Genomic DNA, 20002 nt, shown 5'->3' on the forward strand with positions numbered 1-20002 from the left:
AGAGATGGAGGATTGGCAACAGAGGAAGAATAGCAAATGGCCAAACACAAACTACAACCCTGCATGAAGCTTTATTGTTTATTTTTTACTTTTGGAGATTCAGCGTGGAAACAGACCCTTTGGCCCACGCTGACCAGCGATCACCCCGTACACTAGCACTATCCTACACACACCCGGGACAATTTACAAAAGCTGATTGACCTACAAACCTGCACGTCTTTGGAGTGCAGAAGGAAACCAGAGCACCCAGAGAAAACCCACGTGGTCACACAGAGAACGTGCAAGCTCCACACAGACAGCGGCAAAGGTCAGAATCGAACCCGGGTCTCCGGTGCTGTGAGGCAGCAACTCCACCGCTGCGCCAAGCAAGAGTTGATCTGACCTTTGCGGCGGCACTTACCCTAGAGGGTGAAGTGGAATGAAGCGCAAGTTGCTGAGGAAATGCTGCCTTTCGACACAAGTCGTGTTACAGCACCATCCACTGGAATTATTAATAATGCAGGACAGTTTACACGGCAACAGGGAATAAGGGCAAACTAATCTATCCAAATGTATCGCTCCACCTGTTCCTCTTGGCCACACACAATCGCCATTATCATGAAGAGGCTCACCTTCAAGATTCGGGATTCTTTTGGTTAAAACTGCAACACGGCTTGTAGCAATATGAAAGAGTTGCCCCCTAGTTATCATGTTATTTCATATTGGCAAATACTTGTTTCATGTTCATTGGGGATAGGAGCAGAAATAGGCCATTCGGCCCATCATGCCCACTCCGCCATTCAATCATGGCTGATATAACTCTGCCCCTCAACTCCATTCTCCTGCCTGCTCCCCATAATCCCTACACCCATACTCATCAACAAACTATCTATCTCTGCCTTAAAAATACCCACTGACTTGGCCTTCAGCCGTCTGTGGCGATGAATTCCACACATTCACCAACCTCTCACGTAAGAAATTCCTCCTCGTCTCCTTCCTATAGGAACTTTTATTCTGAGACTCTTCCACTAGTGGAAACATCCTCTCCACATCCACTCGGTCCAAAACTTTCACCATTCGGCAAGTTTCAATGAGGTACCCGCTCATCCTTCTAAACTCTAGTGAGTACAGGCCCAGTGCCGTCAAACGCTCATCATATATTAACCCACCCATTCCTGGGACTAATTTCTGGACAATTTCAATCAATTTGAGTAGATCATAGATCAATCTTTGTTAAAAATCAATTCTCTTTTGTTTTCCCTTTCTTCACTGCTATATCAAAATACTATTTCACGCATTCATACCAAATGGTGACAAAGTGGCTGCCATTTTGTGTCACAGAACTACCAGCAACAATAGTCATTGGTACATTTCCTTGGTCACCAACATAGGAAAGACAGGCCTTACAGTTTGCTCCCCAAAGCCTAGATAACAAACTCAATAAATTGCATAAAGGTCTGAAGAAGGGTCCTACCGACAGGTTCATTCCTGTCACCTAATTTTGAAGTTTGGTTTTTTTTTGTTTAAAAAAAAAATAAAAAATTATTAAAAGCCATTAATGACATGAGTGATTAGGTATAACATAACTGGCGAAGCAGAATCCTGACCCAAAATGTCACCTATCAACATTCATGCATGTTCTAGGATCAATATTAGGCCATTCGTCTCAGCAGCTCTGCTCAGCCATTCAATCGCGGCTGATCTACCTTTCCCTGCCAACCCCATTCTCTTGCACTGCATTTGACTACCATACTACCGACTCAACTTGCAAATTAACGTTTAGGGAATCCTATACCAACACTCCCCAATCCCTTTGCACCTCCGATTTCAGAATCATCTCCCCATTTCGTAAATAGACTCCGCTTTTACTCCTACTTCAGCGGCGGGCGCAGCGTGGACTCTCGGCGTGGAGCGGGTGAACCCTCGCTGGGGCTCGCTGGAGGGGAGCGCTCCGTTTCGCTGGCCCGGGGCAGCCGGCAGCCTGAAGTCGCGGTCTGCAGAGCTCCAGCTGGTGCGGCGTCTCACGTTGGGGACCCGGGGGAAGAAGAAGCCATCACTGCCGGCCCGCGGCCAAATTCTACCGCGGGTCCGGCATGGACTTACCATCACCACTGGAGGGGAGCTTCGACCGCCGGCCCTGCAGTCTACGGTGCTTCTGGCTGCGGCGGGGACTTAAATCTTGACCGCCGGCCTGCGGCCTACAACAACTTAAAGCCGCGGTCTCCGGTGAGGAAGAGCCGATCCTGGACTGACTCTGGACTCTGGTCCTGACCACGGGGGGGAAATGGAGGAGGACTGGCCAAATTTTGTGCCTTCCACCACAGTGATGAATGCTGTGGTGGATGTTTGTGTTACAGTTTTATTGTGGTTGTGTGTTCTTTATTATTGTATCGCTGCAGACAACCCAAATTTCCACCAGCCTGGCTGTGTGGCAATAAATTATATCTAATCTAATCTACTACCAGTGCACGACTTTACAACGCTGTATTCCATCTGCCACTTCTTTATTCACTCTTCCAACCTGTCCAAGTCCTTCTCCATGTTCTCCAGAGATGCTGCCTGAGCCGCTGAGTCACTCCAGCAATGTGGGACTTTTCTTTGAAAAAAACAGCCTCGTTCCTCCTACATAAGCCTACGTGCCCACCATAGGAGGCCCTTTGCAAGACAACAAGCCTAGGTGCCAACCTTAAAGGACCCTCTGCACGACAATCCATGGCAAAAATCTGCTGTGGTGCATCAGATAAGATGAGACTTCAAGAAGTCAACAGGTCCATTTAATTTAAAAGCATCAAGCCAACTTTCCCATCTTAATTAACCAACCCCCTTTAACTTCATCAAACTTCTCAGAACTGATGTTAATTCAACCACCCAAGCTCAAATGAGCACCCATTCATATGATATATTTGCATTAGACACAAAACCTCTGGAGAGAAGGAATGGGTGACGTTTCGGGTCGAGGCTCTTCTTTAGACAATATTAGCATGCAACATTATGTTATATTTATTTGATATTATGATATCTTTGCATGCAACATTAGACCTTTATAGTATTTCCACAAGCTATTTTGCTAACAAAGTCACACTTTGGTATTTTTCTTGACAAATTAAGATCGATCCTTTCACATTCTGTACAAACAGCAAATAGAATTAGAATTGGTCATGTCTATGACAATTTCCAACATTTCTAGACCTAATGGTGGGAGATGTGAGGAATGACGCAAGGTGCTGGAATAACTCAGCGGGTCAGGCAGCATCTCTGGAGAAAGACGGGTGAAGTTTTTCGGCTCGAAACGTCACGCGTCCAGAGATGCTGCCTGACCCGCTGACTTACTCCAGCACTGCCACATTTCTTGGAAAACCAGCATCTGCAGTCTCTTGTTTCTGCCTAGATTTGAGGAATATCTGCAGAAGACAAGATCAAAATCTCAGAAAGACCAGCATAATGGAAGTGCACAAAAGGTAGAAACATGGATGTGAGATTTTAAAAAAGCAATCACATTCTTTAAAAGCATCTTCTTTAAAAGATGCCCAACTACCAAAAATCAGTGCAAGGAAAATCTCTCAAGACTGGAAGTGAATAAGCAAAGTTACATGTAGTCAGAGCAGCTAATCGGATAATCTATTAACTTTTTGCTGAGAACAATAGGACAACACAGTGGAGCAGTGGTAGAGTTATTGCCCAACAGCAGCAGAGACCGGGGTTCCATCCTGACTACGGGTGCTGTCTGTACGGAATTTGTATGTTCTCATTGTGACCTTCGTGGGTTTTCTCCAGATTCCTCCCACACTCCAAAGATGTGCGGGTTTGCAGGTTAATTGGCTTTGGTAAAACTGTAAATTGTGTAGGATAATGTTAGCGAGCTGGGTGATCGCTGGTCAACGTGAACTCGGTGGGCCTAAGGGCCTGTTTCCGCGCTGTATCTCTCAACTAAACCAAAAATATTTCCCTCGGACTTCAGACGAGGAGAAAGACTCAATACTAATCAGACCCCGACACCCTCCTGCACCTGTAAAGAACTTGTATCAGCCGCTCAACGTCAGAATGTTCCAGAACGTTCAAGTATCAGTTGAGCAAAGCTTTGGAGAATATGGACAGGTGAAGTTTTGGGTCGGACTCTGTCTTCAGACTCGCATGTTCGCTCAGCCCGCCTGAACCTACCTGATCTACCTGTTGCTGAACACTTTAATTCTCCTCCCCATTCCCACACAGTCCTTTCTGTCCTAGGTCTCCTCCATTGTCAGTGACGCTAAATCCAATTTGGAGGAACAGCACCTCACATTTCGCTTGGGCAACTTACAGCCCAGTGGCATGAATATTGATTTCTCTCACTTCAGGTAGCCCCGGCATTCCCCCTCTCTTTCCCTCCCCCACCCAAGTCGGACTAGCTTCTCGTTTTCACCCTACAGCAGCTGTCTGAAGAAGGGTCTCGACCCGAAACGTCACCGATTCCTTCTCTCCAGTGATGCCGCCTGTCCCGCTGAGTTACTCCAGATTTTTGTGTCTACCTTCCTACGCACAAAGTTTTGTTGAGCTTTGGTTTGGGAAATTGGAGGAGTGATGGCGGGGCAGAGGGGGAAAGCACAATCATGTAACATTTTTAACCACTGACCTGTAACATTAAACTGTGAATATTGATTAGTGTCTGGGGTTACGGGAAGAAGGTAGGAGAATAGGTTTAAAGGAGGAAAGATTGATCAGCCATGAATGAATGATGGGATTAGACTTGATGGGCCGAATGGCCTAACTCTGCTCCCATCATTTATGAACATGAATATCAGTTTACAAAATAATGATGGCTCACCTTCAATCACTGAAGACCCTGCACTGGAAGACCATTTGGACCGAGGTTTACAAGTGGCACTATCCTTTCCATCCTTTGATTTCCCTTCCACCTCTTCGCCTTGTGTGGCAACCTTGTCGTGGGTGATGTTTGTGGCCAGAGGGGGTTCCTCGGTGTCGACGTTGCAGACGTCACCCCCATCTTTGCCTTGAGGCAGGAGTGATCCGCAACCCCCCGCACCGTCAGACGCTTGCTGTGGACCATCCCCCGCCATATCATCCACCCTCTCCGGGATCGAATCCGTTCCTGCATCCACCTTGTCCGTCTGCGGGGCCGACTCCGGGACGCCTGTCTCCACCGCCACGTCCGCGTGCTCGGCTTGGTTCTCGGGAGGACCCGGGGCGCCGTCGTTCTCGGCGACCTCTCTGGCGCCAGCTGCCCCTTTGCGGGGCGCAAGCTCCGCAGACTGCAACATGTAATCTATCGCCCCGCCCTCTTCGTCCGCCCGACACGGATCGTTCAGTCGGTACAGCGAAGGGCCGGTGTGCCCGTCCCCTGAAGGAGAGTCGTTATAAAACGCCTCCAGCTCTCTCCTTTCACCATTGCCTTCACTGAAGTTTTTGGGTTTAATCCACACCTCGTTGCCTCCATCCGTGTTCAGCTTTACCGTGACTTGTTCATTAGTAGCGGGAGGCTTGAGGCCACTCCCCTCGTCAGCAGTGGAAGTCGGAGCCCTCTCTGCGCTGGGCTGCGAAGAATCAATCGAGATGTCCATATCCACAGAAGCAGACCGGATGCTGGTGCTATGTTGGGTACTCTCATTAGCAAGGCAGTTGGTGGATTCTGCAACGTTGTCAGCTTCCATGGTTAGATTGTGCTCAGACTATTGGGGGGGGGGGGAAGAGAGAAAATGCAGAGAGATACAAATGATTAAACAAAAAAAAAATCTTTGCAAAGACAGTTACAAATAGATAGTAATCACAGTAGAAAGACACAAAATGCTGGAGGAACTCAATGGGACAGGCAACATCTCCAGAGAGGAGGAATGGGTGACGTTACTGGTCAAGACCTTTCCTTGGACCGAATCTGAAGAAAGGGTCTCGACCCGAAACGTTGCCCATTCCTTCTCCCCAGAGATGCTGCCTCACCCGCTGAGTTACTCCAGCATTTTGATTTAAACCAGCATCTGCAGTTCTTTCATACACATCTGCAGTTGCTTGCTACACATAGTAATCTATTTCCCCATGAGTAGGAGTCTTCACAAATCAGGTGAAACAGCCAAATTAAGTTCCCTCTCTTTCTCTTACACCCTATTGTGGGATGCAAGCAGAAGCCTCAACGTGGCGCATCCCGGGCAATGCTAACGGCAGAAACTGTACCGCAGTGACTGACTGAAGTAGCCAATTCTGCAAACACCGACCGTCAGCCGTCACTGACCGACTGGACAGACGTGATATAGAAGATGGCCGGACACGAGGAAGAACACCCTATTGTCACCTTTTCAACCCCAGCTCCTGTCCCCTCATCTGCCAAAGCCCCCTCACCTGTACCCACCTATCACTTCCCAGGCTTTGTCCCAATCCCACCTTTCACCCCCCCCCCCCGACCCAATATATCGCTATCCGTGACCTCCAGAGATGCTGCCTCGCCCGGTCTAGGCACCACATGTTCGGGAAGACTTCCGGGGGGGGGATTTTGTCCGGATTAAAGGTGCCAGACCAGCAGTTGCTGGAAACATCGGTGGTGGACCTGCATCTTATGACACAGATAACTGCGAAATGGAGAGTAGAACTGAGAATGCCATTGGATACTCCAGAAAACAAAATTAATCCTGAAATTCGCATGTTTTCACAATTGTTAAATGTAATTTGCATAAACAAAGGGGGAATTTAATATCAATGACAGAAAGCAAAGTAGCTAAGGAACAGGAGAACAGACAGGTTATTGGGCATAATCCAGGAACGAGTGGGTTAGCATATGATGAGCATCTGACAGCACTGGGCCTGTACTCGCTGGAGTTTCTAAGGATGAGGGGGAACCTCATTGAAACTTACTGAATAGTGAAAGGCCTGGATAGAGTCGATGTAGGGAGGATGTTTCCACTAGTGGGAGAGTCTAGGATCAGAGGTCATAGCCTCAGAATTAAAAGACGTTCCCATCGGAAGAAGACGAGGATGAATCACTTTAGCCAGAATCTGCGGAATTCATTGCCTGAGAAGGCTGCGGAGGCAGTCAATGGATATTTTAACGGTTGTGAGGTAGATTCGTGATTAGTACGAGTGTCTGGGGTTAAGTGGAGAAGGCAGAAGAATGGGGTCGAGAGTGTAAGATAGATCAGCCTCAATTGAATGGCAGAGTGGACTTGATGGGCTGAATGGCCCAATTCTGCTCCTAACACGCATGAACTACTGCACATAAGGTTCCTTGTTGGAAAATTAAAGAGAATTTACTTTGGATTTGTGAGGGAAAAAAAAATCAGAATGTTTTCTAAATGCTGGAAGAATGGGAATGGTGAAGGGCCATGTGGATTAAAGTATCCATGCAGAAAAATAATCATTAAAAATGTTTCAGAATAGTGAAAATATTCACAATTGATATTGCAGCCTCTGCTATCTGGAATAGCGTGCTCAGTTTCGAGCACAAATACTTGAAAAGAAAACATACCGTCCTTGGAGATGGTACAGTGTTGATTATCACAGTTTATACAGGCAAATCAAGGACAGACTGCATAAACATAGCTTCTATTCTCTCGTGATTTGGGGAGAGAGGGATAGCACGTCTTATTCAAATATGACATGGTTTCATCTGGGCTCAGGAAATTAGATGAGTCTCCATAATAGACAGAAAGAATTGCAGATGCTGGAAAAATCAAAGGTAGACAAAAATGCTGGAGAGACTCAGCGGGTGAGGCAGCATCTATGGAGCGAATGAATAGACAATAGACAATAGGTGCAGGAGGAGGCCATTCGGCCCTTCGAGCCAGTACCGCCATTCAATGTGATCATGGCTGATCATCCACAATCAGTACCCTATTCCTCCCATATCCCCTATCTTTAAGAGCCCTATCTACTCTCTCTTGAAAGTATCCAGAACCGGCCTCCACCGCCCTCTGAGGTAGAGAATTCCACAGACTCACAACTCTGTGCGAAAAGGTGTTTCCTCATCTCCGTTCTAAATGGCTTACCCCTTATTCTTAAACTGTGGCCCCTGGTTCTGGACTCCCCCCACATCGAGAACAAGTGACGTTTCGAGTCTGAAGGGTCTCAACCCAAAACGTCACCTATTCCTTCACTCCATAGATGCTGCCTCATCCACTGAGTTTCCCCAGCATTTTTGTCTAACATAATAGACAATGGTTACTCATAGTCAAAGAATGATAGTGTGGAAACAGGCCCTTCAGCCCAACTTGTCCACTGGCCAACATGCCACAGCTATACTAGTCCCGTCTGCCTGGGTTTGGGCCATATCCCTCCAAACCTGTTCTATCCATGTACTTGTCCTACTGTTTCTTAAATGCTGGGATAGCCCTAACCTCAACTACCTCCTCTGGCAGCTCGTTTCATACACCCACCACACTTTGCGTGAAAAAGTTGCCCCTCAGATTCAGATTAAACTTTTTCCCCTTCACCTTGAACCAGTGTCCTCTGGTCCTCGATTCGCCTACTCTGAGCAAGAGATTCTATAAGATCGCCCCTCATCCTCCTGAACTCCAAGGAATATAGTCCCAGCCTGCTCAACCTCTCGCTATAGATCAGACCATCTAGCCCTGGCAACATCCTTGTAAATCAAACTCATCAATTGGATTATTTTGACTGATCAATGGTTCTTTGGTGGGTGATGAGTTGGAAGAGAATGGATTCGAGCAGCGAGAGCTATTGACCATGTCTACTTGAAGGGAAGAACATGGGTGGGCAAAATGTCCTTTGAAACTGTCACAAAATTGAACAACATGTTAGAAAATGTTAACTTTTAGAACTTTAAACCAAGTGGGTTCATACATTTGCGTCCCCTCAGAATTCTGTGCCATCTACAGAGACAGATTATTCAGCCCAATTGAATTGTGCAGTTACACTTCCCGCTATTCTTCCCAGGCTCTCAATAAAGACTATTGGAGAGTGTTTAAAAGGTAAATGAGAAAAATCTGGATTCCATGACACTCTTTAAACACCGCAGTGCAAGAGCAGATATGGATCACAGCACTTCGGAGGCAGGATACGAGCTGAAGTATGGAAATCAAGATAGATACAACACAGAAATCAAACTGCTCATGTTAACTGCAGCTGATCAGAGTAAAAAAAAGTTGTGAAACAACATATAGCAGGAATCACATCTTGGACCCAGCAACTAAAAGTAGTTTCAAAATGTGTGCAGTTTTGGTCCCCTAATTTGAGGAAGGACATTCTTTCTATTGAGGCGGTGCAGCGTAGGTTTACAAGGTTAATTCCCGGGATGGCGGGACTGTCATATGCTGAGAAAATGGTGCAGCTGGGCTTGTACACTCTGAAGTTTAGAAGGATGAGATGGGATCTTATTGAAACATATTGATTGTTAAGGGTTTGGACACGCTAGAGGCAGGAAACATGTTCCCGATGTTGGGGGAGTCCAGAACCAGGGACCACAGTTTAAGAATAAGGGGTAAGCCATTTAGAACGGGGACGAGGAAACATTTTTTCTCACAGAGAGTGGCGAGTCTGTGGAATTCTCTGCCTCAGCGGGCGGTGGAGGCCGGTTCTCTGGATACTTTCAAGAGAGAGCTAGTTAGGGCTCTTAAAGATAGTGCATGGAATTGCTGGAATTGATTAATTTGATGGAATTTAGGAATTTTGAGCTTCCTTTATAAATGCTCACAGGTACACACCTCAAACCTCAACATGGCTGATTGCTGCACTCAAGTCTACTGCACTCTGATAATAGAGTAATCTGGTTACAGCAACATGACCACTTTGCACAGAAGGTGTGCCAGTGTGCATTTAGTTTAGTTTAGAGATACAGCGTGGAAACAGGCCCATCGGCCCACCTAGTCCCCGCCGACCAGCGATCCCCGCACACTAGCACTACCCTACACACCAGGGACAATTTGCAATTTTACCAAATCCAATTAACCTACAAACCTATACGTCTTTGGGGTGCGGGTGGAAACCGGAGCACCCAGAGAAAACCCACACAGGTCACGGGGAGAACGTACAGGATAGAACCTGGGTCTCTGGTGCTATAAGGACGCAACTTTACCTCTACGCCACTGTGCCACCCTTGCGAGAGTCTGTTGCGAGAGTCAGGGGCTCGTTAAAAACTTTTGATTTAAAAAAGTGTTAGATAAAAAAACAGCATACATTAGAACGGAGACGAGGAAACACTTTTTGGGGAGAAGGCAGGAACGGGGTACTGATTAGGGATGATCAGCCATGATCACATTGAATGGCGGTGCTGGCTCGAAGGGCCGAACGGCCTACTCCTGCACCTATTGTCTATAATGGTCTAAATAATCCACCTCCATTTTGTGGATTCTACAAACGTCTTAGGAAACATTACTGTGCGAACTAGATTAACCATTAGCCGTGCATTTCATTGTGGGGTTTTTTTATTTTCAATTGTTTATTAATAATTGCATGGAATATGATTTTCTTATTTGGAACTCACTTTGTTCAAACCAAGTGTGTTCACACAGTAGTGTTTCCTTAGACTTTTGTAGAATAGAGATGGATTATTCAGACCATTTTAGACAATAGGTGCATGAGTAGGCCATTCAGCCCTACGAGCCAGCATCGCCATTCACTGTGATCATGACTGATCATCCCCAATCAATATCCCCTGATTCTGCTATCTTTAAGAGCCCTATCCAGCTCTCTCTTGAAAGTATCCAGAGAACCGGCCTCCACCGCCCTCTGAGGCAGAGAATTCCACAGTCTGTCAACTCTGTGAGAAAAAGTGTTTCCTCGTCTCCGTTCTAAATGGGTTGCCCCTTATTCTTAAACTGTGGCCGCTGGTTCTGGACTCCCCCAACATCGGGAACATGTTTCCTGCCTCTAGCGTGTCCAAGCCCTTAACATTCTTATATTTTTCAATAAGATCCCCTCTCATGCTTCTAAACGCCAGAGTGTATAAGCCCAGCCGCTCCATTCTCAGCATATGACAGTCCCGCCATCCCGGGATTTAACCTTGTAAACCTACGCTGCACTCCCTCAATAGCAATAATGTCCTTCCTCAAATTAGGGGACCAAAACTGCACACAATACTCCAGGTGTGGTCTCACTAATGCCCGTCCCACTTAGGAAACCTGAACGGAAACCTCTGGAGACTTTTGGCCCTATACAACTACAGAAGGACCTCTTTGCTCCGATACTCAACTCCTATTGTTATGAAGGCCAACATGCCATTCGCTTTCTTCAGTGCCTGCTGTACCCGCATGCTTACTTTCATTGGCTGATGAACAAGGACCCCCAGATCCCGTTGTACTTGACGCCATTTAGATAATAAATGGTGTCGAGTCGAGTCTGAAGAGCCTCGACAAGAAACATCACCCATTCAGTCCAACTTGCTGAGTTACTCCAGCATTTTGTGTTTCCCCTTAGTATAAACTAGCATCTGAAGTTGAATTAGAGTGCAAGTTTTGAGTTTAGTTTATTACTGAGATAGAGTGAAAAGCTTTTGTAGCGTGCTTATCAGTCAGGGGAAAGCCAACGCACAATTACAATCAAGCTGTCCACAGTGTACAGATACAGGATAAAGAGAATAATGTGAGTAACATTTAGTGCAAAATAAAATCTGATCAAAATAGACCGCAGGGCATCTTTAATTTTTAACTTTGATAGGACAGGTTTGGAGGGAAATGGATCAAATGCTGGCAAGTGGGACTAGTGAGACGTTGGCCGGTATGGGTAAGTTGGGCCGAAAGGCCTGTTTCCTCACTGTATCCCTCTATAACTCTTTGAGTAGTGGAGGCCTGGAATGCATGGCCTGGGGAGGTTGCGGAGGCAGATACCATAGCGGCATATAGATAGGCACATGGAAATGCAGGGAATAGAGGGATATGGACCATGTACAGGCAGGCAAGTACAGTTTAACTTGGCATCATGTTCGGCACAAACATCGTGGGCCGAAGGGCCTGTTCCTGTGCTGTAGTACATTCCATGTCCTGATGATGCAAACATATAAACATCCTTCAATCAGATATACAAAGGAAAAACAAGTTTCCACCACGGCCTTTCCCATAATATTTTTGGTAAAAGCAGAATCCTACATTTCTAAACATAGAGCCCCTGAGGACAAATCCCACATCAGGCTGGATTTGCTGAGAACTGCTGCCTGATGCAGAGAGAAGGTTGAGAGAAAACTGCAGGCAATTATTTAGCAGTAAGCTATTTCACACAAATTAAGGCCAGCTATGGTTGACAATTCATTTTTGTGAGTTAGATTTGTTATATTCAGCAGCAAAAAGACATTGCTCAGAATTTCTCACTCGCAGCGTTGCAAGAGCAATCAGGTTCTTCGTTCTTCACAGAAAGATTGGGTATGTACATACATAATAGTGGCACGGTGGAGGTGGAGTTGCTGCCTCACAGCGCCAGAGACCCAGGTTCGATCCCGACTGCGGGTGCTGTCTGTACGTTCTCCCCGTGACCTGCGTGGGTTTTCTCCCACATCCCAAAGACGTACAGGTTTGTAGGTTAATTGGGTTTGGTAAAGATTACAAATTGTGCGTAGGGTGATAGTGCTGGTGCACAGAGATAGTGGTCGACTCGGTGGGCCGAAGGGCCTGTTTCCGTGCTGTATCTCTACATTAAACAGGACAAATGTATAAAGAAACGACACAAAGCTATTGCTAAGTTGCAGACAGCAGAGATGATCCTAGCAACAAAGGATTTGATTGTGGGTTTTGATGCAACCACCCAAGAAGAGACCCATATTAACAGTGTACACTTCACCACCATAAATAAATGTCTTTCTGCAGCAGTCGATGAATTGGCTGGTTGGACTGCTGAGGACTATGTGTGCAACATATTTGCGATACGGTTGACAATTGTGTAAAAGTTATTGTAACACTTATTTTAATGAGCAAGCCACCGATTTCCAAGATACCGGGCAAAAGATAATAGACAACATTTTTATACACTGAGTGACAGGTGTGCAGCTAATTATGCTGCTATTAGGATTGTGAACAGTGAGTGGGGTAAATCTTTGAATGAGCTCTGCTGACACTTGCATCCTCTCGACTCCATCGCAACATCAGTTCGTTCAGCCCTCAAAATGCAGAAACAATCCAGAGGAAAATTCTTGTTTGGGAAAGACTTTCTAGCAGTAAATGTCATACTGCAGATGAACAAACTTCGGTACAAGAATGGAAAAGGGGACCGACCCAAAAGGATTTGTTGCATTTTTGGATGAAAGGAACATCCCCCAAGGTGTCCTCCCACAGTACCGTGGCAACAGATTACATATACTTTTCCATATTAATGGCAAGCTCATAGAACATTATGATGACTTTGTTGCCCTGCTGAATAGCAGAACATCCTGTGGGGGGTTGAGAAGCACCATCCTCCATGACTTAACCCAGGCTGAAGCAAAAGTAGAACTTCAGATATTAGGCTTTCTTGGGAAATATCTGACTGGGCCTTGGATGAAGCACTTCTACACTTCAAGCCAGAATCAGATCAACCATGTTGATGGCATCAAAGTGGTTAAAGGGGTGATTGCTGCTCTAAAGGAAGCCACAGAAAATCCAGACAACTTGACATTGGCAAGGGAAGATTTCTTCAGTGAGGAGGTGCATCTTGATGCCACGTTGACTTCGGGAGCTACCAGTACATCCACAGTTCAGTTCAAAGATGAGGAGCTGTCTTCAAGCTGTCATCACTGTGTTGGAAAGGCAGTATAGTTAATACTTTGAACTTGATGTAACTGAGAAACTGAAGGAGGAGACTGCATCAGCAAGATCACACAACATTGATGCGGAGGAGATAATGGGGATGTTCAGCTTATCGAAACAGAAATCTCCCAATGCCATCATGCGTTATTTGTCATGCAGGTTGCGGGCCTGCAAGAATAAAACAGTCAACGACCTTGATCATTTCGAGGAGCAACGTAGGGAGGAGGTGCTCTAAGGCAGTGACATGGGGGAGCGTGCAGAGAAACGGACGGAAGAAAACACAGAAGTAATTGAGAGCAGAAATCATCAAGCGACAGAAAGACAAGGAGATTGCTCGGGACACGAAACAAAGGAAAAAACTAGGAAAATAATTGAAAGAGACCGATTTGAACATCAATCGCAGAGATTATCCGAGTTTGGACTACTCCAAATGTGATGATCTACAGGATATTCTTAATGGGAAAGTAGTGGGCAGAAAGGCATGTCATGCATGGTTTGAAGAGCAAAAACTTGTAGTTTATAATGCCAAAATTGAAAAGTTGAGGAAAAACAAGGTACAGAGTTGCTTTTTGGTTGCAATCTGAGGAGTATGATGATGCTACTGATTATGATATGCCAATGTACCAGCTAGCAACTGATCTTCTCCATAAAGACTTGATCTTTTGCTAGAAATTGTAATTTATTTACCTGTCTGTTACGGACATACAGCATATAATACAATAATATTAAAGTTCTGATCTTGAGAATATCACATTTTTTAATTTTCAAGGCAGTCTGGGTGTTGACCGAACATCTAGCTCATTGGAGACCCTCAAACTATTTTAAAATCGGAATTTACTGGACTTTATTTTATGTTTAGCTTAGTTATGAGATACAACACAGAAACAGGCCCTTCGGCCCATCCAGTCCGCGCCGACCAGCGATCCCCGCACATTAACACTACCCAACACACACTAGGGACAATTTACACTTGTACCGAGCCAATTAACCTACAAACGTGCAAGTCTTTGGAGAATCTTACATATATTACAAATACCAAAGAGAGACCAAAAAAGCTGGAGTAACTCAGCGAGTCAGGTAGCATCTCTGGAAAAACAGGATGGGTGACGTTTTGGGTCGGGACCCTTCTTCAGACAGTGGAGGGTGGTCATATATGGTATTTTCGCTGACTGCATAGCACACAGCAAAAAGCTTTTCACTGTATGTACCGTGGTACAAGATCATGATGAGAATAGATAGAATGAAAGCACTAAGTCTTTTAACCAGAGTTGGGGAATTGAGAACCAGAGAACATCGGTTCAAGATGAGAGGGAAAGGATTTAATAGGAACCACTTTGTCCACCCAAGGGATGGTGAGCATACGGAACAAGCTGCCAGAAGGGGTAGCTGAACCACATGCTATAACAGCATTTAAAAGACATTTGGACAGGTACAGGGATAGGAAAGGTTGAGGGATCTGGGCCAAACGTAGGCAGGTGAGACTAGTGTCAATGGGGCATCTTGGTGAGTGTGGGAAAGTTGGGCTGTTTCCACGCTGTACGACTATACGAGTAAGGGCTGAGAGATGGTGGCAGCAAATGTCACTAAAATGCGAGTCTATTTGGTCAGGGAACCTATTGTTGGAGACGCAGGTAAAGACACGGTGGAGGGTTAAGTTGGTCTGCTGACAGTGGAGAAAATAAGCAGGGAGGTTATCTCTACACTCCAGGATGATCTTGGAATAGTGAGGAATTACATTCTTGCCATTCAGGGAGTGCAGCATAGGTTCATCAATGGAATTCCCTGGATGGCGGGACTGATATATGACCAAAGAATGGGTCAACTGGGCTTGTATTCACCGGAATTTAGAAGGATGAGAGGGCACCTTATAGAAACATATAAAATTCTTAAGGCTAGATGCTGGAAAAATGTTCCCGATATTGGGGGAGTCCAGAACCAGGGGGTCACAGTTTAAGAATATGGGGTAGGTCATTTAAGACTGAGATGAGGAAAAGCTTTTTCACCCAGGGAGTTGTGAATCTGTGGAATTCCCTGCCACAGAAGGCAGTGGAAGCCAAGAGAGTGTCAGATTAGGGCTAACGGAATCAAGGGATATGGTGAAAAAGCAGGAACAGGGTACTGATTTTGGATGATCAGCCATGACCATATTGAATGGCAGTGCTGGCTCAAAGGGCTGAATGGCCTACTCCTGCACCTATCATCTATGTTTCTAGTTAGCGCCGCTGTTCGACAACAACAGACCCAGAGGGTGTTAAAACCATCTGGCAGGGAAAGCTTAAACCAGCTTTTTGCACATCTGTTCGTCTGCATTCGCCCAACGAGAAAGCGTGTGAAAGCTGTGACCGACAAAGGGATGGCTCATAAAAATTATTACATTTGTTCAGGGAAGCTATGAAGCTATGGGGTTATGCTTTTGAAAGAGCTCGATGTTGATTGAGTGTGACTAAAATTATTCCTGATATCAGCCTACTCCAAATAAACAACAGAAAAACATTCTACAACCACACAGAGAAATCGCAATGGTGCCAAAATATTTTAAAAGGCCATGTAAAACAAACTCCTGGGTTCAATCCTGTCTGTATGGAGTTTGCACGTTCCCTCCCCCGTGACCTGCAAGAGTTTTTGCCAGGTGCTCTGGTTTCCTCCCACACTCCAAAGATGCACTGGTTTGTAAGCTAATTAACTTGGTAAAAATTGTAAATTGTCACTAGTTTGTAGGGTAGCGCCAGTGTGCGGGGATAGCTGATGGGTGGGCCGAAGGACCTGCTTACAAGTCCTGTATGTCAAAACTAAACTAAACTAAAAGCAATTGTGTTTAAGAAGTAGCTGCAAATGCTGGAAAATCGAAGGTAGACAAAAATGCTGGAGAAACTCAGCGAGTGCAGCAGCATCTATGGAGCGAAGGAAACAGGCAACATTTCGGGCCGAAACCCTTCTTCAGACTGAAAGCAAACTCAAATTGTTTAGGATGCATCAAATAAGAGTCGGCATTTGCGTGAGATTTCCTCTCCTGGGTTGTTCATATACATGGGAACGTACGCAGACTTTATCAACGCATGAATGCTTAGTAAACCACATCAAAGCCCCACGGTTCAGCACCAGCGATGATGGAAGTCATAAGGAATGAGTAGAATTAGGCCATTCGGCCCATCAAGTCTACCCCGCCATTCAATCATGGCTGATCTATCGCTCCCTCCTAACCCCATCTTCCTGCCATTTCCCCACCACCTCTGACACCCAAACTAATCAAGAATCTATCTCTGCCTTAAAAATATCCACTGGCTTGGCCTCTACAGCCTCTGTGACAAAGAATTCCACAGATTCGCCAACCTCTGACTAAAGAAATTTCTCCTACTCGCCTTCCTAAAAGAACATCCTTTAATGACCTCTAGTTCTAGACTCCCCCACTAATGGAATCATCCTCTCCACATCTACTCTATCCAAGCCTTTTACTGTTCTGTATGTTTCAAAGAGGTCCCCCCTCATTCTTCTAAACTCCAGCGAGAACAGTGCCGACAAACGCTCATCATAGGTGATGATCATAGGTAAATCAACGGCAAATATGGCACCCAAACAGGTTCTCAAATTAAAAAATGAATTACCTTAATAATATACCAGTCTCCTTTCTGAAGCGGCACTCCAGCAGCATACAAAACTTAACGCTACAGAAGCTGAAATTAGCCATACAGAATGGAAACGGGCCCTTCGGCACAACACACCGACCAACATGTCCCATTTACACTAGTTTCACCTGCCTGCATTTGGCCCAAATCCCTCTAAACCTGTCCCATCTATGCACCTGTATAAATATGTCTTAAATGCTGTGATAGCACCCTCAACTACATCATCCGGCAGCGCCTTCCATATACCTACCACTTTGTGTAAAAGAAAGTTCCCCTCAGGTTCCTATTAAATCTTTCCTCCCTCACCTTAAATCTTCCAGTTCGTGATTCCCCTTCTCTGAGTAAAAGAGTAAAACCCTACCCACATACCTGTCCAAAATCTAAAAGAAAAATTATAAATACTCAAGTCAATCAGCATGAAAGCATATTAACTGCATTTCTGTCAAAACTTACTGCTAAGCATTTTAACTCAACTCCACTGATCTCTGTTAACAGTTTTAGAACGTGATCAACTGGGAGAGAAAATCAACATTTGAAGATATTGACTATCCTAAATGAAGAATATCTTACTGTCTTTCAGGGCAAAAGTGAATTGTGGAAGTGGGGATGAGGAGAGCCTTAGCTATAGGGAGAGGTTGAGCAGGCTAGGACTACATTCCTTGGAGTGCTGGAGAATGAGGCCTGATCTTGCAGAGGTGTACAGCATCATGAGAGGAGGAAACCATCACAGGGAAATGGAGACCAGGGGCCACAGTTTAAGAATAAGGGGTAGGCCATTTAGAACTGAGATGAGGAAAACCTTTTTCACGCAGAGTTGTGAATTTGTGAAATTCTCTGCCTCAGAAGGCACTGGAGGCTGATTCATTGGATGCTTAAGAGAGTTAGATAGAGCTCTTAGGGCTAGCGGAATTAAGGGGTATGGGGAGAAGGCAGGAACAGGGTACTGGTTTTGGATGATCAGCCATGATCACATTCAATGGCTGGCTCAAAGGACCAAATGGCCTACTCCTGCACCTGTTGTCTATGTATCTACGTAAGCAGAGGACATAGGTTTAAGGTGAGGAGGAGGAGGAGGTGGGGAGATAGATTTAATGGGAACCCGAGGGACATCTTATCGTACACAGAGGGAGAATTTACCATGTAACAAAGCCAAATAACCTGCCGAACCCCCACGTCTTTGGAGTGTGGGAGGAAACTGGTGCACCCGGGGAAAATCCATGCAGGTCACAGGGAGAAAGTACAAACTCCGTACAGACAGCACCCGTAGTCAGGATCGAACCCGTGTCTCTGACGCTGCAAGGCAGCAACTCTACTGCTGCACAACCGTTATATTAGACCATGGTAAGGCCACATTTGAAGTATTGTGTTGTGTTGGGCACCATGTTATAGGAAAGATGCTGTCAAGTTGGAAAGGTTTACAGAGATGTGAATCCACAGCAATGCTGGAGTCTATTAGTTTCCTCCAAAATAGATAGAAAATGAAGCTTGCCCTTGCCAACCCATCTGCTTTACAATGTCATTTAGGCTTTGGCTGCAATGCTTTTAGAATATCCACCAGCTCCCTAACCCTACAACATAAAGAATTAGCTATGAGATGGCACCTGCAGAGCCATATATAACCAAAACCCCACGTCCAAGGCAGAGCATTGAAAATCAGGAGACAGGGAACTGCAGATGCTTAAAATTGAGCAAAATACAAACATAGAGTTCAATTATCACATGTACTTTCTTACTTGTAGCAGCATAACAGACCTGCAGACACAATATCAATGGATAATATATAATAAACAACTCAATAGATAACAAATGCAAAATAGCCCCAAGACCTTAATGCAACCAGACAGTACACAGATCATAGTTGAGGTTAGTGCTTTGTAGCGCTCAACAGAACAATCTGTTATGCATTAAAATATATATTTTCATTGATGTATGTGCAATTAATGCATATGAAAAAAAATAAAAATTCAAAGCAATGGCCAAAAAGCAGAACGATTAAAATGAAAACGGTGGATGCAAAGACCGACCATCCAGCTGGTTGGGTTTTTAATGTAAATGCAGTGCCCTGATATAAAAGCCAGCGGGTCAGGCAATATCTGTGAAGGGAATGCAAGCAATTCTCGCGGCTGCAATGGTTGCAGGGTTTGCATTGCATTGGTGTTTGCTGCAGGGCGGGCAGCATGCTGGCGGCAAAGCTCACAAGACGCTCCGGGTAAAACCGCCCTGATATAAAAGCCAGTGGATCAGGCAGCAACAGTGGTTTGGGGGGGGGGGGGGGGGGGGGGGGGGGAGAGAGAGAGAGAAGAATGCAAGCAATTCTTGTGGATGCAATGGCTGCATTACATTGGTGTTTGTTCCAGGGTGGGCAGCATGTTAGGTGCATTGGCGGTGCAGGCTGGAATGCAGCAGCCGCCCGGGCAAAAATGCGCCCCGATATAAAAGCCAGCGAGTCAGGCAGCAACTGTTGAGGGAATGCAAGTAACTCTCGCGGCTGCAATGGTTGCAGGGTTTGCATTGCATCGGTGTTTGCTGCAGGGTGGGCAGCATGCTGGACGCATTGGCGGTGCAGGCTGGAATGCAGCAGCCGCCCGAGCGCACAACTAGACGCTCCGGGTAAAAAGCGCGCGGGCCGCCGCGCGATCCCGGAGCGGATTCTCTCCACACTCTGGAACGGAGCGCGCAAACATGTCTCTCCACCCACCTCCCCCCCCTCTCTCTCCCTCTCCTCCTCCCCCACCCCTCAAAAGCACGAGTTCACCC

The 20002-nt window shown here is 45.8% G+C and overlaps 1 protein-coding gene across 6 annotated transcripts in view; it reads right to left on the bottom strand.

The window, feature by feature from the left end:
* Nucleotides 1–20002, bottom strand: part of zmym3 (zinc finger MYM-type containing 3) — an 85790-nt gene that overhangs the window by 62768 nt on the left and 3020 nt on the right. For 4 of the 6 annotated variants that reach the window (XM_033030786.1, XM_033030785.1, XM_033030784.1 and 1 more), the window contains exon 2: nt 4781–5645. In XM_033030786.1, the coding sequence (XP_032886677.1) occupies nt 4781–5624 (844 nt within the window). In that variant the 5' untranslated portion in view covers nt 5625–5645. Of the gene's footprint in view, nt 1–4780; nt 5646–13812; nt 13816–20002 lie in introns of all 6 variants that reach the window. The other 2 variants (XM_033030783.1, XM_033030782.1) reach the window with 2 other exon arrangements.

The sequence above is a fragment of the Amblyraja radiata genome, chromosome 12, assembly GCF_010909765.2.
Source record: "Amblyraja radiata isolate CabotCenter1 chromosome 12, sAmbRad1.1.pri, whole genome shotgun sequence".
Classification (NCBI taxonomy): Eukaryota; Metazoa; Chordata; class Chondrichthyes; order Rajiformes; family Rajidae; genus Amblyraja; species Amblyraja radiata.